Source organism: Trichosurus vulpecula, chromosome 4 (assembly GCF_011100635.1).
Source record: "Trichosurus vulpecula isolate mTriVul1 chromosome 4, mTriVul1.pri, whole genome shotgun sequence".
Classification (NCBI taxonomy): domain Eukaryota; kingdom Metazoa; phylum Chordata; class Mammalia; order Diprotodontia; family Phalangeridae; genus Trichosurus; species Trichosurus vulpecula.
The window spans coordinates 281,269,509-281,296,246 of record NC_050576.1 but is presented as its reverse complement, the minus strand read 5'-3'; the positions used below and the strand labels follow the sequence as shown (position 1 = coordinate 281,296,246).

At 47.2% G+C, this 26,738-nt stretch overlaps 2 protein-coding genes across 2 annotated transcripts; both read right to left on the bottom strand.

The window, feature by feature from the left end:
- Nucleotides 1-9,225: 9,225 nt before the first annotated feature.
- Nucleotides 9,226-13,842, bottom strand: FEV (FEV transcription factor, ETS family member). The gene is made up of 3 exons (XM_036753169.1): nt 13,791-13,842; nt 12,495-12,566; nt 9,226-9,836 (listed from the first exon to the last, which is right to left on the bottom strand). Exons 1-3 carry the CDS (start codon nt 13,840-13,842, stop codon nt 9,226-9,228), a joined length of 735 nt encoding a protein of 244 aa, XP_036609064.1.
- Nucleotides 13,843-22,408: 8,566 nt separating this feature from the next.
- On the bottom strand, nt 22,409-26,039 carry CRYBA2 (crystallin beta A2). The gene is made up of 4 exons (XM_036753652.1): nt 25,879-26,039; nt 25,383-25,524; nt 23,027-23,169; nt 22,409-22,556 (listed from the first exon to the last, which is right to left on the bottom strand). Exons 1-4 carry the CDS (start codon nt 26,037-26,039, stop codon nt 22,409-22,411), a joined length of 594 nt encoding a protein of 197 aa, XP_036609547.1.
- Between the last annotated feature and the right edge of the window lie 699 nt (nt 26,040-26,738).

The window sequence follows — 26,738 nt, the reverse complement described above, 5'->3', positions numbered from 1 at the left end:
GAAAAGCCAAAGACTGCAAAATACAAAGAAAGAGAGGTGTTGTCTTTAATTTAAGAGAAAGGTCAAGGTCAGAGAAAACATAATTTCTTTTTCACAGAAGAAAGAGGACTAAGCAACATAAGACATTCTTAAAGACTTGGAGTCAGGAAGATCTGCATTTGAATCCTGCTTCAGACACTTACTTGTTGTGTGACCCTGAGAAAGGTACTTAGTCTTGGTTTTTCACATCTATTAAATAAGGATAATAATTGTAAATTGTGAGGATGAAATTCAAGAATAAAAAAGAAGCACTTTGCTAACCTTAAAGCACCATATTGTCAATTACGATCATTGTTATTAATATTACTGTTGTTGATGATCCTTTATTCTCAAAGAGGACCAATGATGTCATAAGAGTGATGTCTTGACTTTTGAGTGAATTGGATTTAAATGAGGCAGAGTTGGGCAAAGTCATCAGATGCCTCACTCTCTCTTCCAGAGTCATTATAGTCCAATGGGAAGATAAGTCAAGAGGACTCACTATGGCCCAGGATGCAGTGGGAGACCTTGGCCTTTTTAAACTAAGGTCTTTCCCAGGTTTCAATTTGTCTGAGGTAACCCCCATTCAGTGATCAAGGGCTAGGTAAGACTGGTGACAAAAGATGGCCTAGTTTACCATCACCAAAGAATACTTCTGGAAGGGAAAGGCTCTCAGAGTTTCTGGCCAAAAGAGAAACAATTGCTATTTATGCTCACTTTGAGCCATCAAAACCCAAACAATGAGGAAGATAGGCTTGGTCTAGGACCTATTATTGACCAATCAATGAAAGTCAGAGTGATTTGGGTTCAAAGGCATAGTCAAGTATTTCCATTTGAACCACAATGGGCTTTTTCAAAGCCTGTTTTTTCAGAGCTATGTTTCAAGAAATCATAAATGAAAACTACAGGACATGAAGAATTCATTGTCCCAGCTTTTTGGAGAAAAAAATGATAAAATAAACAAGAGGAAAAATCTAGCCTCCAAGACACCTTGTGTAGTATGTGATCAAAAATCATATTTCTTTGGTCCATTGACAGTCATCTTGACTTATGTCTTGCCACTAGACTGATGACTCTGGAAGAGAGAGTGAGGCTGATGATTTTGCCCAGCTCTGCCTCACTTATATTCAATTCACTCAGATGTCAAGACATCACTCTCACGACATCATTGGTCCTCCTTGAGAATGAAGGACAAAAAACAACCCCCTGGACACCTAACTGGCCAGTTCAAGTTGCTATTTCTTCTCTTTCTCCTCCTGCTCCTTCTGCCCCTCTGTCCACATGCGGAGTCATACCCTTACATGTGGGTGTTCAGTCCAAAGAAATTCTTCTTCTTATATATATAATACATCTTCACCCAAAAAACTACATTTGATTAGATATCTTGAACACACACCCTAGTGATGAGAGGGTAGAAAGTCATCCTAGTGTTATAAAGGAACTCATTAAAGATTACTCAACCAAATTGAATGTGTCCAGAACAGCTATTCAGATGATACACCAGGCAGAAATAACACTTCCCTTCCCTTTGGTGGGTAAAGCCTTGCTAATGTGGAAGACTGATGATACCTTTTGCCCCAGCATTACCATAATGCCTGGCATTTATAAATGCTTTTTGGTTGACAGACTGGCCTCACAGAAGTTGAGATTGGGCAGAGAAGACCAGCTTTGAAATGCATAAAGAGAGGTAGTTGAATGATCTGAGGGAACCCATGGTCTTCTCTCAAATAAGGTTAGAAACTGGCCATGTAGGAAGGCAAGGCCAAGACATTAGTACTGTGGCAAGAGGCTAATTAGGTCAGGGCAGACGTCCTGACCATGAAGAGGCTGTATTAGGAGAAAATTCCAATGCTCTGTGACTGGACAGTTCTGTGCTCTGTGAATTTTTAAAAAAATGTTATATCATTTCCCTTAAATGCAGGTAAAACTCATTTGAAAAACTGAACTTTTGCCTTGAGTATACCAAAGGGAATAAAGGATCCATCCATGCTGAGGTCAAGCACAAAATGGTGCCCCAATTAGATAATGAAGTGCTCTTACACAAAGCACTCTGAGGTGCCAGCCAGTAGTAATGATAGAGTCAAGCACAGAAAAGAAAAACAGCTGCAGGTGAGACTATATCTTTCTAGTTCCTTTTCTTCTTGGGACTCCATTTCCTCACATTTTATTTTTGACTGGACTTGTGATTTCATCAGTGTAAGAACTCCCTCTACCATAGTAGACTGGCACCTATTTGGAAACTTACTCTCAGTGCATTTCCTGAGGCACTGGGAGATTAAGTGGCTTGTCCAGGGCCACAGAGCCAGTTAAGTGTCAAAAGTGGGTCATGAGACCAGGTCTTCCTGACTTGGAGGCTAGCTTTCTACCCACTATTCCATGAAGAACATAGGAAGACAACTGCAAGTGGGTCTGTATCTGTATGATTCCTTTCCTGTTTGAGACCCCTTTTCCTCTTATGTGCATCATAAAATACTTGGGAAATGGGCTGAAGTTAATGAAGAGAATTTTATGAAGTCATGGAGGAAAGGCTAAGGAAGTCTGAGAGAAGAGCAGAGAGCTTTGTGAAGGGCAAATAATGTAATGTCAATTTGATTTCTGTTCTAGACCAATGGGAATAGAAAGCAAGGAGAAAAAATTGGATATAATTGCATTAAATTTAGATACAGTTTTTAATTCCACTTTATTTGACCTTTAAAATGAAGAAGATATTATTAGGTGGAAGTACAGATTGCTTAATGGATTTAAATATTCCTTAGTTAACCACAGAAGTGGTCTTTTTATTTGAAGTGAGAGAGATCCTTAAATGAGCAAGACCTGGAGGGACCCCAGGATTATGGAGAAGCAAATGTGTAGTGGAAAGAGTGCTGACCTAGGAATCAGAAGACTCCTAGTTCAAGTCTCCATCTTGCTACTTGCTAGCTTCTTAATCTTGGAGAAAGTCACGTAGCCTCTCTGAGTCTCAATGTCTTCATCTGTAAAATGAAATCAGTGCTAGATTTTCAACACTCACAAGGCTGTTACGAGAATCAAATGAGATATGAATGTGCCATGTGACCCAGTAAAAGATTCTCAGTAGCAGTTGTCATAACACTTTCACCAACAACCTGGATGAATTCACAGAATTGTGGGATCTCAGAGTCGGAACAGAGTTGAGGGGTCATCTAGTTTAAACAACTACCTGATGCATGATTACCTCAGGATTAGTACCTTGTAAAGGACACCAGGCTGAGTAGAGGTGAGAGGTTTCTGAATAGAGGGTTGTGGGGAAAAGAAAATAATATTTTTGATTAATTGATTGACCAACATCAATCAGGGACAGACTCCAATAATGTGGCCATGTTAAGTGAGAACAGTAGACAAAGGGGGTGAAGGTCAGCGAGAACAGGTCAGCACAATTAGGGAGAAACAAAAGTGCGAGAGGTGGAATATGGAGAAATAGTCATAAATATAAAGGCACAATGAAAGCAAAATATAGGCCTTGGAATTCTTCTCCTCATTCCCCCCTCCCCAAAATATACATTGTGATTCAATCTTAGGAGACAAAACAGTAATAAGATGATTAGTGATGTTAAGGAACAAGGAAGACAAATAGAATGAAAGAATTTTTGGAGATGGAAAGGGGCCTTAGAAATCATCTAGTCAAGGGATCAATAAACTACTTTATTTAAACCATTCTTGGCACCCCAGCCCTTTGAAAATAGAATAGGGACTGGATTTAGCCCAAGGGTCATAGTTCATTAATCCCTAAACTAGTCCAATATCCTCATTTTACAGATGAGTAAACTGAGGATTAAGGAGAGGAAGTCATTTGGCCAAGGTCATCCAATTCATCAGTGACAGGATCTCAGATATTAAAAGGATGTCATAGGTTGGCTGGTCTAATGCCACCATGAACAAAAATTCCTCTTATGGTATACCTGATGAGCAGTCAGCCAATATGTCTTTGAAGATTTCCACTGAGGACATATCCACAAGCTCCCAAGGCAATCCATTCCACTTTGGGATCACCAGGAAGTTGTTCCTTATATGAAGCTAATTTTACCTCTTTGAAACTTCTGCCCATTTCCCACTCTGAGGCCAAACAACAGATGAAATCCCTCTTCTATGTGATAGCCCTTCAAATACGTCAGGATAGCTCAGCATGCATTCTTTCCCCCAAGCCTTCTCTTCCCTAGATTAAACACTGGCCAAGTCCTTCAGCTGATCCTTATATGGTATAATCTGGAGGTAATTTGCGATCCCATCTACCTTACTACTCCATCTCTAGCTCCTTTGCTGGATCTTCTTCCAGGTCATAGCCACTAACCATGGGTCCTCCAGGTTCTATCCTAGACTCTCTTCTCTTCTCCTTCCAGACTATTTCACTTGGTGATCTCATAATTGCCCATGATTTCAATTATCATCTCTGCAAAAGATCCTCAGATCCCCAGCCCTAAGCTCTCTTCCTGTCTTGGATCTTCAACTGCCTATTTAGATGTCTCAAACTGGATGTCCCACAAACAAATTAAAGTCAACACATCCAAAACTGAACTTATCTTTCTCTCGTCAAACACTCTCCTGTTCATAACTTCTTTATGACTGTCAAAGGCACCATTATTCTCACCACTACGGTCTCCTAAATTCCCAACCTATTGTATCAGTAAAGCAAAATTCACGATATTGACGGCGAACAGGAATATACCTGTATAGTCTGGAATCACAGAATATGAGACTCTCTATGCAGAAGGCAGAAAAAGGAAAACATTTATTCAGACACCAGAGATCAAGTCCCCAAACCAATAATTCCAATTCGACATAGCAACAGTTGTATCTCAAAACCAGTAAGTCTACATCAATGTAACAGCAAGGAGATTAAAACAGAGTATCACAGCAAAGAGCCAAGCCATTCTGTAACTTTCCCTTCTCCTAGGGCCTTCCTGTAAACACTCATGAATCCTAACTGTCTGCTTGTCTTTGTCCTCTCCTCCTGCAGTTCTGAAAGCCCTTGCAGTTCTCAGATCCCTTTCAGTTCTCTCTCTCTCTCCCTCCCTCTCCCTCTCTGCATCTCTCCATCTTCTCTCTTAGCCCTTCTATTTCTCTCTCTCTCTGTCTCTTCCAGTTCTCTGTCTCTGTGTCTCTGCAGTCCTCTGTCTCAGCCCTTCCAGTTCTCTCTCTGTCTCTGAGCTTAATGGCTACCCTCAGATATATATATATATATATATATATATATATATATATATATGTATATAGCCTTCTCAGGGCTCAAGTGCTTCATATCTAATCAGCAAAAGGGTGTGGGCCTGGGGCTTAATCCCTACTTAGCAAAAGGGTGTGAGCCTGCCTACAAACAAGCCTCCCCTAATCAAGCTTCCCTTAACTAGCTCCACCTGAGGCCTATTAAATGGGGGTGGGGGGGGTGGGGAGAGAAGATCTTTAATCACATTAACACCACACCTATATGTCCCCAATATCAAATCAGTTGCCAAGTTCTGCCATTTCTACTTTTGTAACATTTCTTTTATGTGCTCCCTTCTCTCCTCTAACACTGCCATGACCCTGATACAAGCCCTCATCACTTCATAGGGGGACTATTACAAAAGCCTGTTGGTCTCCACATTTCAAGTCTTTCCCACATTCCCATCCATCCTTGTCTAAGCTGTCACAAAGGACCAGTTTGACCATAGCAACTTCCCATTCAAGAAACTCCAGTGGCTCCCTATTGCTTCTGGGATCAAATATAAAACCCTGCGGCTTTTGAAGCCCTTCATAACCTTTCTACCTTTCCAGTCTTCTTATACCTTACTTTGTGATTCAGTGACCCTGGGCTCTTGCAGTTTCTCAAACCTGACATTCAATCTCTAGACTCTGATTGTTTTCACTGGCTGTCCCCCATGCCTAGAACTCACTCCCTTTTAGTCTCCATCTCCTGGCTTCCTCCAAGTCTCAGCTAAAGCTCTGCCTTCTGCCAGAAGCTTTTCCCAGTTCTCTTTAATTTTGTAATGTCTTCCATCTGAGCCTACCTACAATTGATAATATAGGTGTTTGCATGTTGTCTCCCCCATCAGGATTGTTTTTGTGTGAGTTTTTGTCTTTGTATCTGTAGCACTTAACACAGTGTCCAGTAGACAAGAGGGCAGCTAGGTGGCACAGTAGATAGAGCACCAGGTCTGGACTCAGGAAGACTCATCTTGAGTTTAAATCTGACCTCAGACACTTCCTAGCTGTGTGACCCAGTGCAAGTCACTTAACCCAGTTTGCCTCGGTTTCCTTATCTTTAAAATGAGCTGGATGGCAAACTCTTTCAAATAACTTCACCAAGAAAACCCCAAATGGGTCACGAAGAGTCAAATGTAATCATAATGACTGAACAACAAACAACCCCCTCACCCCTGCAGCACATAGTAGGTGCTTAATAAATACTAGTTGACTTGCACTGACGTGACCATCCTGGTTACCCCGCTCTGGACAGTCTCTTGTTTATCAATGTCCTTCCTAAAACATGGCATGCAGAACTGGACAAACACTATATGCCGCAAGTGGTCCGACTAGACCAGCAGGACTCTGTATCATCACTCCCTTAGCTCTGATCACATTGCTTCTTTATCTCGATGTGGCCCAAGACTCCATTCAATTTTTTGGCCACCATATCCCATTGTTGACTCATGCTGAGCTTGTAGCCCACTGAAAGCCACCAATCTTTTGTAGATAAATTGCTCCCTAACCAAGCTACCCTTAGCTTGAACCTGAAAATTAGATTTAAAAAACCCAAGTGTAAAAAATGTATATTTTCTCTTTTAAATTTCATCTCATTCGATTTAGACCAGTGCTCTAGCCTGTCAAGATCTCTTCCAACGCTCATTCTGTTATAAAGAATCAACCCTCCCTCCCAGCATTGTATCTTGTGCCAGTCTGAGAGGCAGGCCCTCTGTTCTTTTATCCAAGTCCCAACAAACAGTGTTCATTTGGGGGCAAGCATCTTTTCCCGGAGGTCCTCTTTCCAAGCTGATATCAAACTAGCTGAGTCCACAATAGGGGCAGGGCTCGTGTTCAGGGCTTCTGACTTGTAGGTGAAGGCTCTTTCTACTACATTAGGCAGCTCTTTTTCCTCAAGTTTTTTGCAATGGGTTGTGAACTTCTGTAGATCTTTCCTTAGTATCCCTCCAGGCTACTGCCTTTCTAATAAGATTTACATTTACCTCTATCTTAAATGCACAATTATTTGCAGGTTTTCTCTTCCTACTAGAATGTGAGAGTCTTGGGAGCAATTAAATTTTTTTTCTTTGTATCCCCAGCACATAGTATAGTATAGTATAGTATAGTATAGTATAGTATAGTATGGCTCATAGTAAAGTTGAATCAGTGCTTGTTGACTGACAGAAAAACACAGGATGTCAAGCAAAAGGAAGAAGAGATTGGTGAGAAACAAGAGAATGAAGAGCAGTGTGATTTCAGATCCAAGTATGGTCTCTACTCTCCCTGCTCTTCCCAATATCTTCCCACTGACACCACACCCAATTCAGGAATCTGTCCTGAAATTTAATAATTAGGGTTTCATAACTTTATCCTGCCTTAAAATGCATCTCTCCTCCCACTATAAGACATTTTACAAAAGCCATCTAAGTACCTTACATATACATGTGAATGCATGTACCAACACTTTGAACATTTTAAAAATAGAGTGGGGGAAGGGCACTGTGGGGAAAGTAGCCCACTCAGCTGACAAAGGAGTGAAGCAGTGAACAATCTGGACCCCAAGGGTCAAGTTCATAGGATTTTGAGTTGGAAGAGATCTAAAGATCACCTAGTCTAAACCTATCTTTTTTTCAAATAGGGAAACCAAGGCACAGAGAGTTGAAGTAACTGCCTTAAAGTTACACACTGGTAAGTAGCAGTGCTAGCATAGTCTGACTCCAGAACCAGGGCTGTCTCCTCTGCCCCAGGTTACCTCTAAGGCTCTGCCACAAATGAGTAGGTATACAGTCTTGTGGATTAAGTAAAATGTCAAGGTTTTATAATCTTGCCAATGGTGAGTCCTATGCAGGGAGCTTCCCACCCCACCCGTAAAGTAGTTAAGAGTTTTCATGCCTTTGGGGGCCAAATATAGAGAACAGCATAGTAGTCAAATATTGAGGCGCCTGAAGTCAGAACTGCTAAGACCTTACCACCTCTAGGGGCTTAGGGAAATCACGGAGCTCTTTAGTTATGCCCCAAACAACCAGGAGAGAGCGCCAGAGATCTATTAAAGGAGACCGTTTCCTGAGACACCCTGAAGGGCCGAGGCGGGAGAATCAAAGGGAAAAGAGACCAGAATCAGTCAGAACGAAGACAGTGAGTGTAAATTTAGGACAAGGTTCCTAGGGAACGTAATCTGTCTGTCTTTCTAAATTTAGTCCAATGCAGGACAGGCTCTAGTAGGCTCCTTTTTTTCCACAAGAGGCTTTTAGAGTAGTGTAGGGGAAAGAACCTAGTCTTGGGCTCGTTATTAACGACGTGTGTAGCCGTCGGTAAGTATCTTGCCCTTTCTGAATCATAGTTTCATCTTGGGTAAAACCGGGTAATGATACTGCTTGCCTCACAAAGTAGTCGTGAGGAAAGTGCTTTGTAAACCTGAGTTACATAAATGTGTGTTTGTTGTCCCCACCCCTCGTCTCAGAGCAATTTAAGAAGAGAAAGAACCAGTAGCCTGGGAGACAGATTGGACATTTTAATAGGGTCTTGAAGGAAAATAGAAACACGTGTGAGGACCACGACCAGAGGGAGGGTGGCAAGGATTGAGCTACTACTTACAAGAGAAATTGAGACAACGAGATAGCCCCACTCCGACTCGCCGCTCTCCTCGCCCGCCACTTCTTCAAACTGCTTTCAGTGGGGAGAGGGGAGGAGACCAGGCAGCGCTGGGATCCCGCCAAATGAATGGGTTGTCGATATCACCGACAGGAGATAAGGCCAGAGGGCTCGGGGACTCACTGGTTAGGCTGTTTAAATCAGGTGGTGATGAGAAAAGGGGAAAAGGAGCTGGCTCCCCAAAGATTCAGGAATGGAAAAAGAAGGGGGAAGGTTAGGGGTGCCGTCTGGAAGTCTTCAAAATAGTCAGGAGTAAGAGCTGGAACTGGAGAAAGATTGAGAAGGCTCTTTAACCTTGGAGGGTTGAGGGAATAGAAGAGCGGAGGGATTTGGAGGCTCCCCCCAAGGTCAAGAGCCCAGGCTAGAGGAGGCGAGAGGACCTCCTCAGTGATAATGCCCCCCCACTCCTCCGAGGTGCGAGGCGGTGGCCACAGCCCCGAAGGGCCCAGGGGGAGGCTGGAGGCCAGGGTTGGGATACAGAGCTGCAGCGGCAGCGGCCGCCGTTGCCGCTGCTGCAGGGGCTGGGCCGGGCCAATAGGAGAAGCTGGCGGGGGCCACCCCGGCGGAAGCCGTCACGAGGTTGAGTTTGGAGAGGCCGGGAAAGGGCAAAGGCGCCAGGGCTGCGGGCAGCTTGTAGAGCGCACCGTCGTGGGCTGCTGCAGCTGCGGCGGCCGCGGCGGCCGCGGCGTGGGCGTGCGCGTGAGCCGGCGGGGGCTGGCAGGCTTGGGCCAGGCCCTGGAAGTCGAAGCGGTAAGCGTAGCGCTTTCCGTGAACTTTGCTCATGATGTTCTTGTCGTAGTAGTAGCGCAGCGCCCGGCTCAGCTTGTCGTAATTCATGTTAGGCTTGCTCTTGCGCTCTCCCCAGCGCCTTGCCACCTCGTCCGGGTCGGTCAGCTTGAACTCACCGTGGCCGCCCTCCCACGCGATGCAGCCCGCGTTCGCCCGGTCCGCGAGCAGCTCCAGCAGGAACTGCCACAGCTGGATCTGGCCGCTGCCTGCGCGCGGGGACACAAGGAGGGCTGGTTCAGTGGCGACGGACTCGCGAGGCTCAGCAGGGTCGCGCGTGTCACTTTGAGGACTGGTGCCACGCGCCCCCCCCCCCCAGTCGCAGCTGGCCTCCCTCCCCCGGGGGCCAGAGGTGGGAGGATGAGAGCTCAGAACTAGGGGGGGAGACCCAGTGGGACAGGCTGCGCCTTGTCCCAAGACCAGCTGAGCAAGTGGGTCAATATGGGTGCTCAACACTAATGTCTCACCACCTACTTTGTCTACTCTACTCTCAGAGCTCAGCTAGGGATGCTCTCTACCGCCCCTCCCTCTCTCTGTACTGTGTGTTCTGTCTCGCGGCTGAGAGACTTCCCTCTCCATCTTTTGCTGCATGCCTTTTTAAATGCCAGTGCCTTAAGGCTTAGCAAATTCCTTTGAGAGTCCCTCATCCCCTGGGAGGGGGACGTATGGAGCGTGGCGGTCAGCTTGGGAAGAATCTAAACTCCCTCTGGAGTAGGCAAGACAGGAGACTGAGAAAAGACCTGGGGTCCCACTGTGGTTTCTGGACATCCTGATGAGGATCCCTTTGGCTGAATTCCTTAACCAGCCTGAGTCTCAGCTCAGTGACCACTTACCTTTTGAGCCTCAAGTTTCCTCATAAGTAAAAAGGGAAGGATAAATTTGCATTACCTATTCTCTGCAGGGATGCTTTGAAGGACTCTTGGTAAACTGTGTGCTATTGCTGAAGTCTACCTCGGGTCAGCCTTAGAGTCGGGAAGACGGGTTCAAATACAGTTCAGGATACATCCTGGAGGTGTAACCTCTCCGGACAATGGGCAACTCTCTAAGCAATTGTCCTTAACAAGTGACTGTTCTGCAGTTGCATCGGTAGATGGAACTTTCTTGGGGGAAGGGGTTTCTTATACAAATGAAATCAGTATCCAAACAACTTTCCCCCATAAAGCTCTTATTTTTTTTCCCTTTGTGCCGGGTTCCTGGTTTCCTCTCCACACCCCCTCGGCTTTTACATCTTCTCAGAACCCTAATAGAGTCCCAAACCGCTTACAGCCAGCCCCAGGTGTCCTTCCCTATGGTCCCTGTGGTCTTCTCCCTTCCTGGCCACTCTATCTGCTCCCAAGCGGACCCTGAGCAACTTTTCTGATGCTCAGCTCTAGCATCTGAAAAGACGCGTCTCTCAAGCCTCCGTTAGACAAGGATAAATGAAGCAAACAAATTTTTCTTGACCTATTAGAATTCTTCTTTCACTTCTACTCTGGAGAAAAACTCTCCTTCTTTCTCAATTGTTTCTTTCTGAAGCGACCTCAAAGTTTCCCTCCCCACCTCGGTCTACACGTCAATACAAAGCTTGAGGAGGCCCGAAATGAGGAATTCGAAGAATCCGGGCTGTGGAAAGCTCCCGGGCTCCTTTACTCCCAGAAAGTCAATTTTAGTCAGTCGGATCCTCTGCTGGGACTGGAGAGGGGCAGGGCCAGAGGGGCCCGTGGACCCGTGTATAGGACCTGATATTGGGGGTTTAGGGCTCCAGATCCTGTTGTCATGAGGCCACGTGAGGACCCCCAGACCTCGCTTCCCCCTGAATCTTAACGAAGTATTCCAGATAAATCAGAATGAAAAGCCAATGAATGGCTACTCCAGGTATTAGAATCAATCAGGACAAAACAGATATGTCTCTTTTCCTCCCCCCCAGTTTGTCCCCATATTTCCCCAAGTTCTCTGCCCATGTTTAGTTCACCTAAGCCTCAGTAGGTTAATCTGACCACCCCCACCCCCACCCCGGCCTTTTGAGCTCTCTCAGAAGTACTAGGGCCAGCGACATCAATGCCATCAACGTGGTGACGTCACTCGCAGTAGAAATTTGTTCGGTCTGGTAAACAGCTGGTCTGTTCGCCCCCTCTTTCGTCTGCTGTGTCTTTCTTCCGATTCCCTCCAGAGCCAGAGAATTGCTTTCCAGCCCTCACCTCTCACCAGACTTTTAGGGATGGTTGTCCCAAGATTGCATCAACAGAAGCAAAGTTGAAAATAGCCCTCCACACACACTCTTGCCCTTCTCCCCTTCCTCCCCAAGTGGGAGCTCTCCCGAAATTCTCGGTTGCCTCCCTCGAAGCAATGAAATTAGCTCGGAGGACTATTGGGTCTCGGGAGATCTGGGGACTAGTTCTGGCTCTGGCACTTGCTCGCTATGACAAAGACGCTTCATCTTCTGAGCTTTAGTTTCCTCGTTTCTCAACTGGAGACAATATCTGCCCTACCTAAGTCCCAGAGTCTTTGTAAGGAACGAAGTACTGCCTTAACGTGGAGGATTGTTATTATCAGCCAGCTCGGAGAAGGCCCCAAACCCGAAAGTAGCCATTTGACTTCTGTCTCTGGGTCTGTTTCTCCATCCAGCCTCCACTGTTCCTACCTCTTGTGCATCTGTCCGTGTTCTTGTATCTGTTCACGCCTAGGCCTGAGCTCCCGTAGATTTGCACCAAGGCCCTGCCCTTTGTCTAAATTTTGCCACACGTGTCTTCTCCATCCCCGGTTCCGGTGTGCTTCCCAGTCAGAGCTAGCTCTTTCGGGAGTGCCCTCACCCCTCTTACAGACTCGCCGCTCCCTGCATCCCTGGTCTCCTAGTTTCGATTCGTTGGTTCCCAGACTAGAACACTCACCTTTCTGCACTGCGGGGCTCAGCGGCCCCCAGCCACTCTTGCCTTCCTTGAAAAGACTCTCCCCAACCGAATCTGAATGGGAAAGAGAAACTGCTCAGGCTTCTTGAGAGCAGATAGAGGAGCTAGAAGAGGGGAGGGTCAAAGGGACCAGAGGGGACACCTGAGGCTATAAAGGGGCTTCGACTTCATTCGGGTTTACAAGGGTTTTGAGAAGATGTGAGAGCACAGAGGGTGTGGGGAGGAAATCAGGACCCCCGCGCAAGAAAACCAGGAGGGAAAGGGTCATAAAAGGAGGAGACTATGTGGAGAGAAGATTTGTGGAGGAAAAGAAAGAAAGAATATCGAAGGGGGCACGGGACGTAGGGTGAAGACCCTAGAGTGCAGAGGTTGTGGGAAAGATATCCAGGGGCGCAGGGGAATGTGGGGAAGACAACTGAGGCTGGAAAAAATTTGGAGAGGAATTTAGGGTCTCTGGGAGGAGACCAGAGGACTCTGGGACCCTAGAAAAGCAGAGGCTGCTCAGAGCGCAGAGCCGAGGTACTGGGTGGCAGAACAGGGCGTGGCAGGTGCACTGGCCCAGGCCTCCAACGCTCCCTCTGCCCTGCAGCCAGCCCGGCCAGCTCTGCTCCTTCTCCCCTAGCCTGTGGTGGCGCGGAGCGGCGCTGAGAGGAGCTGAGTGCCTCAGTGGAGCCCAAGTCAGGAAACGCGTCCAGGAAAAAGGAAATCCGCTTTCCGACCGAGCTGGCGGGATCCTTATATAGGGGGTGCTGGGGCCCAGAGAACCGACCAGGAGCCGGAGAGGGAGACAGCAGACGAAACAGGGAAAGGGAGCACTGACACCCAAAGGAAAGAGCGTCAGTGATTCGATTTGCGGAGCCCCAGGGATTAAAAAGCGGACCAGGAGCTTCAGTGGAGAGGAGGGATTTTAAGCCTGACAGAAAGGTAGAGGGATAAAGGAAAGGTGAGGAAAGGCCGGTGCGACTGAGCCTAGTGGTGGGGGTGTGCCAGGGTCCTCTTAGGTTTTAGTTCCCACACTACCCATCTTTTCAGCCGGCTCTCCTTGATCCCCCAGTTCTCAGTCTTCAAACGTCCCTATCCGCCAACCCCGCCCCCGCCCCATCCTCAAGACCCCTGGAATCCCAGACCTAGTTCATCACCCAATAAGACCACAATCTCCCGTTCCTTCAACCCTCTCCCCCTGCACTGCTCCCCAAACACTGATAATCCCGAAAACCCCAGGCCCCTGACCCTGTGCCTCCTCCCAGCCGTTTTCCCCGGCCGGACCCTTCAGGTCACCTGGCAGGTACATGTTCAGCAGCAGAGGCTGGGAGGCGCCGCTCTGTCTCATCGCCGCCTCCGGACTGGGCGGTGGGAGGTGGGTGTAGGGGGGCCGGTCCCGGCCAGGGGCGGGGGAGGGCAGGCACTGCGCTCCGGGGCCCTGGAGACCCTCCAGAGGCCGCCGCCGCCGCCGCCTTCACCCAGGAGGAGGAGATGGAGCTAGGCCTAGCCCGGCCGAGGGGAGGGGGCACCCTAAGGTGCGGGGGGGGCGCTTGAGAGGCCTGGCGGTCTAGGAGGCTGGAGGGAGGGCCTGGGGCGGTGCTCACACAGGGGCTTCCTGGAGACCCGCCCCCAGCCCCCCTATTCTCCTGTCCCCCTTCGCGCGTCTCGGGCCGAGGCCGCAATTTCCTTTTTAATTAAAGTGCTGCCGCCTCGAACCCCCCCCCCCCGCCCCTCTTATCGGCCCCATCGCAATAAAGTCCCTGCTGTCGAGCGCAGCCGAGCAGCGCCCCCTGCCCCCCGCATCCTCCCCCCGCCCCTTACCGTGACCAAGTAGACACATTGGGAGGCCAGGAGGAAATGGGGGACAGAGGGGCAGGGAAGACTTGGACCCGGATGGGCTGGGCTGAGCTAGTGGGGAACGGGGGTGCAGGGACCCATTTTCCGCCTTCTTGAGTCTTTGCAAACAGTGAGTTTAGAGGGAAGCCAGAGAGACTAGGAGGACCAGGGTTAGGGGTACAGGGTTCAACTTGACAAGGGAGCCCATTACCTCTCTTTCCCCCCAAACTCCCAGCTACGCTTTCCCCCAAAGTCTCTAACCCCCAGTATTCATCTTTCCCTTTTCCCCTCCTCCCCTTCATTCTCTTCCTTTCCCCTCCCATCCCCTCCCTTCTCTTCCCTCCCTCCCGTCTCCTGGCTGCGTTATCTCCATCTTCACTTTTAAATTTCCGCTTCCCTCCCTCTCCCTAGCGCTCCCTCTCTCGCGTCTCTCCGCTCCCAGCCCGATCTGCCGCTCCCCTTATCTCCTCCCCGCCTCCCTTCATACACCGACCCCCACCCCTGGCTCTTCCTCTTTCTTCCTCATGGACCCATAGAATATTAGAGTCCAGAAGGGACCTTAAAGGTCATCTGGTCCAGCCTCCCTCTTCTTCCCCTGTTTCGAGGTCTCTCTCCTTTCCTTTCCTCCTTCATCCACATCCCCTCTTTTCCTTTCTCTTTTTCTCTCTCTGTTTCTCTCTCTTCTTTCCTTGTGTCTGTGTCCCTTCCAACTCTGCCCTTTCTCCTCTGTCCTCACTTTCCTGTACCTATTTCAGCCTCCATCTTCCTCCCCACTTTGTTGTCTCTTTCTTTTTCTGGTTTCTGTCATTATCTAATATTTATTCCTGTCTTTCTGTCTGCTTCTTGCTTTTTTCTTGTTTCCTCACTCCCTACAGCACTCTGTCAGCATTGTTCTGTGTTCTAGCCTTTCTAACCTCTCTTTCTCTTTCTTATTTTTCTCTTCCCTCGTGATCTCTCCATTTCTCTCTTTCCTGGCCATCTTCCATCGCCCTCTCACTTTTTAATTACCTCCCTCATCTCACTTTCTCCCTTTCCTTCTTTTTCCATCTCGATCTCTCCCTCCTTTTATCCCCTCTCTTTCCCTCTCTATATCTCTCCTCTCTGCCTTTCTTCTCTCTTCTCCCTCTGACTTTCTCTTTGTCTCTCTTCTCCTTCCTTTCTCCCTGTCTTCCTTCACTATCCCTTTCTTTCTTATATACCCTCTCTTTTTCTCCCCATCCCACTCTTTCCTCCCTACTGCATCAGATGATATCCCTGGGCATCCAGCTCTGTGGATGGGGTGTGGGTTCTGTTCATCCTCCACTCGAGTCACCGAAAATAAATCCACAGTTGTTTTCAATCTCGACCCCAGGCATTTAGGGGTTTGAGGAGACTTGGCAGTGGTTGGTTACCCTGACCTGGTGTCTCCCAGCCAAGGATCTCAAACCTCATTTATTTATTTCTTTTTAGCAGCTTGTACACAGAAAGGAGAAAATACCAGAAGGAATGGGAATTAAAACTAGGGACAAAATCAAGGCCCTTTGGCAGGCTTTGCATCCCACCCTGCAACCCCAGGCCGGTTCCACTTCTGTCCTATTCTTTCTCCTTTTCCAAATCCTCTTGGGAGGACTGTGAATAGAAGGAAAGTCTCTATGAAGCTCCAGTGTAAGTAGTGCCCCCGGAGAGAGCGCAGTACCCCTTCCTCTCCAAAGAGAATTTCCTTTGGGTCAGTCCCCAAAAGGCCAGGATTGTGGGGAGAGGAGGTTTATGCCCTTTCCTTTCAATCCCTTCTATCGAGGGGATTTTGCTAGTCTTCTTCTCTAGGATGACATGCTCTCCAGCACACTCCTTACTTGTTTTAGCGTCCTGAATCTTCATAGAACACTACCAGCAGCTGAAAACCAGGGGAGAGCACGGAGTACCGGGAAGAGCTGAAATATTGGCAGAAGGAATCGGAGAAGCCCTGAGGCAGAGGCAGGAGAAAGGTGGGGGTGGGGGTAGGCTGGCATCTAGGAAGAGCCTCTAAACTCCTGGGAGATCCTGAGGAGAAAAAATCTGAGCTTAAGGGGTGAGGGCAGTAGTAAGTAGTGTGGAGAGGCTCTAAAGGATCATCCAGTTACATGGAGGATTTTCTGGAGGTATGGAGGGGGAAGATGAGGCGGAGAATTCCTCACTCCTTGGGTTACTATGTGGCTATGATCTTTGGGGTGTAAGACTATAGGACCTTGGGCCTGAGAATCCCAGTCTCTGGCTTCCCCAAGTCTGGCAAGGAGATTGGAGGCTCAGGGTCAGGCCACAGGGGTGAAGAGGGTGGCAGTAGGGACCCAGGTCCCCTTTCTCTCCATCTCTCAAGAGCCTTGAGGGCAGAGATCTCTCCCATTCCATCTGAGCTGACCCCAAAGTGTTCCTTTGGGGGTGGAATTGGGCAGGGGAGGGGAAGAATCTCTGGGGGGGGAAGGGCCCTAGAAGTGTTGCTGAAATTAGTCTTAGGAAAGGGAAAGGGCAGGATTTCACTGTCTTTAGGTTTAGACGGCACCACTGAGTCAGAAAAGGGCAGGATGCCTCCAAAGTCAAAAGTGACTGGAGAGGTGACCCAGTACTGAGAGGGACAATGATTCTCTCCTTTCTGCCAGTCATGGGGAAAATCACTTCTAACCACTGCTACCAAGATCACAGTCTCTTTGCTTTTTTCCACCTCAGGTAAATTGAATGGAGCTGTGAGCCTGGAAGATTGTCAGAGTTCCTGGTGTGGTATTCCTTGACAGGCTGGCCCTGCTATCCAACCACAATCTTAAATCAGTATGAGTTCAGGAGAGTAGATTCTGTATACCTTGCCCCCCCCATATACCTCATGTAAGTGGATGGCTTGGCTGATCCTGCCTCCTTCAGACCTAGGCCTCATCCCTTGGGGGAAGGCAGTGTGGCTGGTCAGTATTACCAGGAATGCTCAGAGGACCCATCATCCACAGAGATCTAGTCAACTTAGTCACAGGACAAAGGTTCATGGAAGAGCCAAAGTAGCTCAGAAGATTGAGGGGAGCCCACACCCTTTGGTGTTCAACAAAGGTCCAGTCAGAGGGGATCCAAAGATGGAGCACCAAGTCTGAGATCTGGTAATAGCCAGAATGCCACAGCTTCAAGGAATACTAAGTTTTAGATAATTTAGTGGACAAGGATAGGGACTGGACTCCCAGCATTTTGGGAGTTCCTTAGGAACTCTCTAATTAAAGAATTTCTGGCTACCAATGCCAGTTGGTACCTTCTTTGCAATTTTTAGTCTTAGAGGATTGCCTAGATGGTAGAGAGGTTGAGTGATTTGCCAGGATCACATAGCCGCTGTTTCTCAAAGTCCTGCATAGGCTAGAGAAGGGACTCGAACCCAGGTCTTTGGTTTCCAAGGCCAGCTATCACTTACTATACCATGATGACTCTTTGACAAAGCCAGAACTGAAAGTTAGGTATCCTGACACCCAATTCATCTCAACTTTAGTGCAATGGGAAAATTCTGCTAATTAATGTCTGTCATAGGTTGCTCTCTATTTGCCCCTTCCCTCCACATTTGCCTCTCTCCAAACCACATTTTACTTGGCCAAAGTTCTCCACATTCATTAAATGAGGAAAGGTCTTGGCTGAGATAATTGTCCAGGATGCCTTCCTTCTGATCCCCCCAGAACTCAGCTTCCTGCTTATCCCATATCTTCTGAAAAGATATCCTAGTCATCGCTACCACTTCCCACCCCAAAAGAAGTCTAGGTCTCCTTTAGACTCTGATAAGTTATTCCTTGTAAGTAACACCAAGGTTTGGGGGTGGGGGAGGAAAGATGGAGAGAAAGGAACTTAGGGCCCTCCTGCCACCCTCTGCCCTGCCTCCTTGGTGCTACCCTGTTTTCCTAGGTGGCACAGTGGAGAGAGTATTGGCCTGGGTTTCAGGAAAACCTGAGTTCAAATCTGATCTCAGACACTTCCTAACTGCATGACCCTGGGCGAGTCACTTAACATCACTTTCCTCACCTGTATAATGGGGATAATAACAGCACCTACAAAGAAGGATTATTGTGAGGATTCAATGATAATTACTTAGCATAGTGCCCGGCACATGTAGGGGCTTAATAAATGTTTTTTGATTGATCAGTCCTGTTGTGGTACCCAGTTTTTTCTGTGGCAAGAATCATAGAATTGGAAGGAAATTCAGAGAAGGGAGGCCTGAGATCTATTTTTGAAGGGCTGTTGTATAGAACAGGTATTCAGCTTTGTTCTCCTTGTCCACGGTGTAAAGAACTAGGAGCAGCAACTGGAAGCTGTGAAGGCAGATTTCAGCTCCACATAAGGCAAACTTTCACAACAATCAGAACCGTCCCAAAATAGAATGGGCTGCCTCAGGAGGAAGTAGGATCACCCTCATTAGAGGATTTTATGGAAAGACTCCATGACTGCTAGTGGGTATTTTATCTAGACAATTTATAAATAGTATTTTAATCTTTCCAATTACATGTAAAGAGAATTTTTAACACTCATTTAAAAAAAATTTTGAGTCCCAAATTTTCTCCCTCCCTTCCCTTCTCCTCCCCGCCCCCAAGATAGTAAGCAATTTGATACAGGTTATATAAGTGCAATCATAGAAATGTATTTCCATGTTAGTCATGTTGTGAGAGAAGAAACAGACCAAAAGGAAAAAAATGAAAAAGATAAGGAAAGTGAAAACAGTATATTTCAATCTGCATTCAGACTCCATCAGCTCTTTCTCTGGATGTGAATAGCATTTTCCATCTTGAGTCTTTTTACCCAGACAATTCTTATTCATGCATGCTGTGGACTAAAGCACTAGTGTCAAATAGACTACTAAATCATAATAAGGATCCCTGTAAGCTGCATATGGACTTAGAAAGACATATTCACATTATGTCTTGTATTTTTATTTTGCTAAATATTTCCCAATTGCATTTTACTTTGGTTCAGGTCTCTGGGGAGTGTTGTGGTATGGGGAGTATCTGATGCTTCTTGACTAAGACAACCCTTGAGTTTCCTTCCCACTGAGATTCTGTAATTAAGTCAGCCCCCTACCCAAAGCTGGAAAAATAATAATAGCTGGCAATTTTATAGTGCCTTAAGGTTTGCGAAGCACTTTACATACATCAACTCTTTGATAGAGGAGCTACCAGTATTATTATAGCCATTCCACAAATGAGGAGGCCCAGATATTCCTGATCATAAATCTACCATGATGTCCACTCTTCCATGCCATCCCTCAGAAATCTCCTTGATAATATGACCTACAAGTTATACTGTAGACCTCTGCTTTCAACCCTCTGGTGCTGAAGAACTCATATCACAAAATAGCTCATGCTGCTTTTGGAGAGCTCTAATTATCCATCGGGGATGGCAATGTCTTTGAAGCAGTGCCCAGATTGCTTACTCCTGTCCTTAGGATCATTCATTTAAAACCAGAAGGGTCTTGATAGGCTATTTTAGTCCAACCTCTGTTTTTACAAATGAGAAAACAGACCCACCGAGGGAAATGACTTGGCCACGGTCAGGTAGTCAGTAGCAGACACTGTATTCAAACTCAGGTTTTCTGACTCCTAACCCAGCTCTCTTTACATCACAGTGCCACTCTTCTGGAATCCAGATGGGAGGTGAGCATCCAAGAATCTTCCAGCCACATCCTACCAATTAGAGTCATTCTGGGAATTTAAGAAGTTTACTTCCTTAAGATTCTAATACTCCCTGGGAAAGTTAGCTTGATAGAAAGCTGGTTTTAGAGTTGGGAAGACCTGAGTTCAAGATTCACCATTGACCCATGCTGACTTGATCACCCAGGGCAATTCACTTAATCTCTAAGTGTCCCCTCCAAAAAAAAAACAATATATGGCTCAAAGTTGCAAAGCAGATGTATTGCAATTGATCTGTATTAGTGGAGGGAGTTTCCTTGCTGGGAGTTCCAGATGAACTCACGGATCAGGTCCTCAATATGGTTAGCATAGAACAACTCTGAGAAGGTCAGGCCTTGGGGTGGGGTGGAGAATCCCTAGTCAAAAGACCCTGGTTATGTGGGATTCTAGGTTCTTCTGGACACTAGAAATCATAGCTCTAGTGCCAAATACACTGCTGTCCAGACCCCAACTACAATTGGTTTAATTAAGAGACTTGGGGAGGTTCCACTGTCTAATTGAAATTAGGGGGCACAGTGGATAGAACACTGGACTTGGAGTAAGGAAGACATGAGTGGTAATCCAACCTCAGACACTATCCATATGACCCTGGGCAGGTTACTTAACCTCTGTCTTCCTCAGTTCCCTCATGTACAAAATGCAGTAATAAAAGAATCTGTCTCCCAGGGTTGTATTAATTATAGAATGAGGCAACATTTGCAAAGCATAGTGCAAACCTTAAAGTACTGTATAAATGCTATTGTTAATGGGGAATTTTACTTAGGGAGGTAGTGATTACAACTGCTCTAGTTTCCAAATCCCCTCCTGGTGTATTTAAGAACTCAGAATCCATTCTTTTTTTTTTTTTTTTGGAGGAGGGAAGGCAGGGCAATTGGAGTTAAGTGACTCGTCCAAGGTCACACAGCTAGTAAATGTGTCAAGTGTCTGAGGCAGAATTTGAACTCAGGTCCTCCTGACTCCAGGGCCGGGGCTCTGCTCACTGTGTCACCTAGCTGCCCCCAGAATTCACTCTTTGCAAATGTCATTTCATGTGAGCTGAACATCAGCTTCGTTTTATCTGTATTATCTGCATTTTGCAAATGAGGAATTTGACACTCAGAGAAATTAGGTTATTTGTCCATAATGACAAAATCAAACTCTGTAGGCCTGTCTTTCCAGGTCCCTTGAGTGGGGCATCCTAAATCAAGGGAAGGGAAATATGAATTTATTAAGCACCTACTGTGTGGCAGGCACTCTTCTAAGTACTTTACAAATAGCTCATTTGATCCTTATAACAACCCTGTAAGGTAGGTGCTGTTATTGTCTCCATGTTACTAGACTGGGGAAACTGAGTCAAAAGTGATCTTCCCAGGGTTACACAGATAGGAAGTGTCTGAAGTCTGATTTGAACTCAGGCTTTCCTGATTTCAGGCCCAGCACTCTACCCACTGGACCACTTAGTTGCTTTGGTACCAAATTACTGAGACTGGGGTGCCTGGGTCCTTGAAGACTGGCACTATTCCCCAGTTCCTTCCCTTCCTATCTCCTGGCTCTGCTTTCAGAAAAGGAATACCATTGTGTGGTGTCTAGCAAGGCGTGCATAAGAAAACTATAGAAATGTGTGGAAAAAGTGGCTGTGCATTTGAATGGAAGGACAGGGTAGGATGAAGGCAGAGGATTCAGAAAATGATCTGAGTGTAAGAGTGGAGCCAGAGTAAACCAGGAATTAACACCTCCTTGTTCTTAAGTCAGAATGTGCCTATGATTGATTGTAGTGTAATGAGAATTGTAAGGAGTCCCCTACTCACCCATGTTTTCTCTGAAGCTCCAGTCATTCTCAGACAAGAGCTCACGGAAAAGGTGAATTTATGATTTATAGACAAAGTAAAATATGGGAACATGTGAGGCCAGACAAGCTTGGGAAATACTGCAGAGGAGAAAACTGAGAGTCAAATATTAAATAAGAAATTTTGATCTTTGAAGGAATATTACAATAATGGGAGAGTGAGCATCCATTTCTCATCTCCTCTGGGTACAGGACCAGGCTAGAAAATTTTGCTGGTATCACAGCACAAAGAAATACAGTTAGGTAGCAGGAGGAAATTCCTGACAGAGAAAGCCGAGGGACATGTTACAAGAGACTGAGGAAGTTATTAAATCTTTTCTATTTGAAAAATCTTCATCAGGCAGAATGGGGGGGGGAGGTTAGAGGGGATGAAGGCCATTGTATATAGAGAAAGACAAATGGATGAGGTGAACTAACTCTATAGGGTGACAGGGAGAAGTGATATGACTTCTAGAATGAGGACAGGTTGGAGTGTCTTGCCCCTACTGAAACTTCAAGATGATGCAGAGAAATGTGAATTGGTGAGGCAAATTCAATGCCTTTATTGATGGTTCTGGGTCCAGATGCTCATGGAGACCCTGTAATGGGGACAAATAGAGCCAAATCTAGTGCTGGACTCTTCGGATGGATTGCAGCTGGTTGGTATGGGCCTGGGTACCAAACTCGCTATATTTTCTAAATTCTCCACTATGTCGGTCCTGCTCCAATACATACTGGTAGCCCCGGAAGCCAGGATATTGGTAGCCGACCCACCTAGGTACACGGAGAAAAAGGAGTGGGTTACGAAGGGTCTTTGGCATCTTCCTCCAAACCATCTGTGCTTGGGCATCTATGGGCACCACATTTGCTTCCCTTGTGAGAACCATCATCTTTATCTGTCTGGGTTCTCTGTTCTCCCTTCCTTTCTTGCCTATCATCTTTGCCCAGTTTCCTGACTCCAAGTACTATATTTCCTTATCACTTCTTAGTTCCCTATTTCTCTGTCCTCCCTTCCCTATCACCCCTTTTCAGTTCTTTATCTCCATGATCTTTCTTTCCTATCACCCCTCCCTGGTCCCATTTTCCCTGTTCCCCCTTTCCCATCATACCTTCCTATACCCCTGTCCCAAATCCCTTTCTTGCTGCCCTCCCAATTACTGTCTCTTTCTCCATCCATTTGCCTTGTGTTCTGCTTCCCACCAACCCCTTTTACACAGTTGCCCATCCCAGTCCCCAGCACTCACGCTCCTGAGGTGACTTTGAGGGAGCCCACATCCTTGCTGGCCCAGCCCATGGCAGGCAGGGATGGGTAATCGTCGCTCAACTCAAACTTGCAGCCCTGGAAGTTTTCACCCTCATAAAGGGTCACTCGGCTGTCGCTGTGATTCTGAGGGCCCAAAGAGAAAGTGGAAGGGAGGTTGTGGAGGCAGATGCCTCTTCTACCCTCCTCAGAAAGGTGACTCTAATCCTCTCCCCACACCATGCCAAGCAAACTAACACACACATAGACACACAGTTTCACTTCTCTCCCTCAACCCACACACAACTGCACCCAGGGAGTTATAAGAGGAGTCCGGTCAATTTCCTGATTCTACATTTCAAGCCTCCAGGACAAGATCAAGGGCAGGGTCTCTTAGCTGAACCCAGGGACTTTATGAGGTGAGGATGCTGGGGCAGGGGGTTTTCTTAGAAAGAATAACAAGCATATCAGAACTCCAAAGGATTTCTCCAACTTCTCTATTCCTGTGATGAAGCTACCTTTCTGGAGCAGCTAGGTGGTACAGTGGATAGAGCATTGGCCCTGGAGTTGGGAAGACCTGAGTTCAAATCCAGCCTCTAATGCTTGACACTTACTAGCTATGTGACCCTGAATGAGTCACTTAACCTCATGTTTCACTAAAAGAAAGAAACTACAATTCTTCCAGTGTCTCAGGTTTCTAATCTAAAGTCAGGTGTGCCTCTTCTCTCTTAGCCTTCATATCTATAATAGACAAGTCCTGATTTTTCTACCTCTGAGATATCACTGGAATTCAGCCCCTCATTATATTCCTTCTGCCAAACCCCTAGTTCAGTTTATCTGTTCTCCCCCAGACTATTGTAACACCCCTTATCTGGCTTCCTGCCTCCTGTGTTCCAGCTCTCACATTTCCTTTCCAATGGTCACAACACTCTTCTACTTAAAAACCTTCAGCGGTTCCCGTTGTTTACTGAATAAAGCCTAGATTCTGACTCTGACATTCAAGGCTCTCTGTAATAATGATTATAACAATAAATGGCATTTATATAGTGCTTTAAGGTATGCCAAACACTGTATAAATATTGTCTCACCATTCAGCCTTATCTAAGACTGCTCTCTTTCAGCTAAGCCTGAGTCAGGATAGACAAGGCTTTTTTCAGTCCCTCACTTCCAGCCCACAGTCTCTGTTCTGCTCATCTTTGCTCATTTATGCCTCTTTATATGCCTAGAATTGCCCAGAATCCCTCTTTATTTGTTGAAGTCCCTCTCCCTTCCCAGGCCCAAATTGGATTCCACCTCCTTCATAAAGCCTTTCCTGAGGCCTCGGTGAAAGTGATCTTGCCCTCCTCAAATTTTGAATAGCACTTTGGACCTCTCATTTGCATTTATCTAATTCTACCTCCTATAATTTGCATATTTGTCCTCTGAAGTTCCTTAAGATCAAGGCCCTTATTGCCTCTTTCTTTGGATGCCCAGCCACATCTAGCATGTGTTTTACATGCGGAAGATGACTTCAAATGGAATCGACTGGAGACAATTGACAATAAGACTTGGGTAGGCGAGGTAACTCAACAAGAATGAAAAGCACCCACGTGCTACAGGGGAAAGGGTGCCGGCTTTCAAGTCCCAAGGCCTGGGTTCAAGTATTAGCTCTGCTGTTTACTAGCTGTGGGACCTTGAGCACTTTGCCTCACCTTTTGTTTCCTCGTTGGTAAAATGTGAGAGCTGTACTGAATGGTCCCTAAGATTCCTTTCAACTTTACATCCTGTGGCCCATGAAAGTCTGGTCACAGTCTAGGGTTCTTCCCCAACCCCATTGAATTGACTCTCAATACATAAGGAAAGGAAGTCGTCAGAGATAGATAGCATTGGACTCTGAGCATCTCCTTCTTTGCTTTTCCTCTGTCTCCTTCCTCTTCCTCTCCAGTTCCACAGCCCTACATTCGTTAAATTCAACATATTCAACATATATGGGAGATTGGCCTCCTGGTTATTGTCTTTTGACTCCAATCCTAACCCTGTTCACTAATCCTCACCCACCACCACACACACTCTAACCCTGATTTTTACTGCATTTTTGACCACACCTCTAATCTAAATCGAGCCTTATTTTTCCCTCTTCGCAATACCCTAAATGAAGCCCCGGGAAGTGACTGCTCCCCCCATCTAAGCTGCTCTGGGTCATTCTGCTTAGAACGTTGGGGTCAGATGGCGCCTCAGGATGCAGGGAGCAGGGTGGTTGTCTGGGTGCAGTAAGGAGGAGGTGGTTGTAATAGGTTCTTAGGGCTGGAGCCACCGGGCTGCTGCGGTAGAGCAGGGGTTTGGCTGGGAGGGGGGGATGCGGGGAGGGGGTCGGGACTTACAGCGCAGAGCAGAGGCCGGAAGGAGAGGAGCTGGTCTGTTCGATAGCCGCTGCTGCCGCTCCAAGCAGTAGATCGAGGATAGTCGCCCTTCTCCAGGATGAACTGCTGGCCCTGGAAATCCGGGTACTCGAAGCCCACCCATCTGGGAGAGGATGTGGGGGAGGAGTTGCTTCTCTCCCCAGCACCACCCCATCGCCTCCCAGAGGGCAAGGAGCTTGTCAGGACCCCAAACCCTTTCGGTCTCTTGTGGAATCTACGCATGATCGAGACTGAGATTTCAGGTCTTACCAGCAGTTGCGCCCGACTGCGCTACTTTCCCGAGACCTTTGGGAGAGGAAAGGGGACACATTTCTGGGTCCTAAGAATCTAGGCTTTAAAGGTTTGGAGTTTGGAGTCTTAGGATTTCGGAGTTTAGGACCTGTGTAAGTAGTTCGGGGGAGAGAATATCAGGAATCTTTGGAGGGGGGCTGGGAGGATAAAGAGTAGGGTGACTCACGCGCCGCTTTCCACCTTGACAGAGCGCACCCTGCGAAAGCCGCTAAGCTCTCGGATGCTGGAACAGTCGCTCATCAATTCACAGCGGCGGCCCTGAAAATTCTCTTCCTCCCAGAGAGTGAGGCGGGCTGGGCTTGAGCCCTGAGACAGGGTGCCGCTCATGCTGTCTGCAACGAGATTGGTTTAGGGGTCAGCGCCCAGGCGCCTGGTTTCCTGGAGCTCGCCGATGTCCATCCCGGGATCAGAGGCAGGTGGGGTCGCGGGCCCCAAGGGGGTTCTCTTGTACCGCGGATACATCTGCCACCTCCACTCCCAACTATCCCTGTAACTTCCTAGACTACGAATTCTCCCGAGTCGCGGCTGCTTCACAGGATACAGCACCCCAAAGGATCAGGAAGGAGACACAGCAGGAGCCGGGCAGGGAAGTTGGAAACGAGGTCTTAGGGGTTGGGAATTTGGTCCATCGACCAAAGGGAATTGAGGCTTGGGGTGGGGGTATGGTGGAGGGAAAGGATGGACAGGCTCCCTCCTTATTTTCAATGCCCTTCTCAGTCCCCGATTTCTCTTCAGATACTCGTCTTCCCGTCCTAAGCCCTTTAGCCACTAAATGCCTAGTACTCACAGGGTGGACTCGGGCAACTCTGGGGCTGGTGACAAGTTGGGTGCTCGACCGTGAGAGGCTGACATTGGGAAAGGGCCTTTATAGCACTCCCTCTGTAGCCCCCAGGCCCTGCTGAAACAGCTGAGCTGAGTCAGCGGGCAGGCTGGTGTCTAGTCCTGTTAGTCGCCCCAGGAAACAAGAAGCTAGCAGGCCTTCCAGCTCTGGCCCTGCTCCCACCCACTCCTGACCCCCAGCCCCTC

Coding starts and splice junctions, on each gene's coding strand:
- FEV (XM_036753169.1), bottom strand. CDS start 13,842: ATGAGACAGAGCGGCGCCTCCCAGCCTCTGCTGCTGAACATGTACCTG. Junction 12,567..13,790: donor GCTGAACATGTACCTGCCAG/GTGACCTGAAGG, acceptor TTTCCCATTCAG/ATTCGGTTGGGGAGAGTCTT. Junction 9,837..12,494: donor GAGCCCCGCAGTGCAGAAAG/GTGAGTGTTCTA, acceptor CCCCGCGCGCAG/GCAGCGGCCAGATCCAGCTG.
- CRYBA2 (XM_036753652.1), bottom strand. CDS start 26,039: ATGAGCGGCACCCTGTCTCAGGGCTCAAGCCCAGCCCGCCTCACTCTC. Junction 25,525..25,878: donor GTCAAGGTGGAAAGCGGCGC/GTGAGTCACCCT, acceptor ATCCTCTCCCAG/ATGGGTGGGCTTCGAGTACC. Junction 23,170..25,382: donor TCCGGCCTCTGCTCTGCGCT/GTAAGTCCCGAC, acceptor TTGGGCCCTCAG/AATCACAGCGACAGCCGAGT.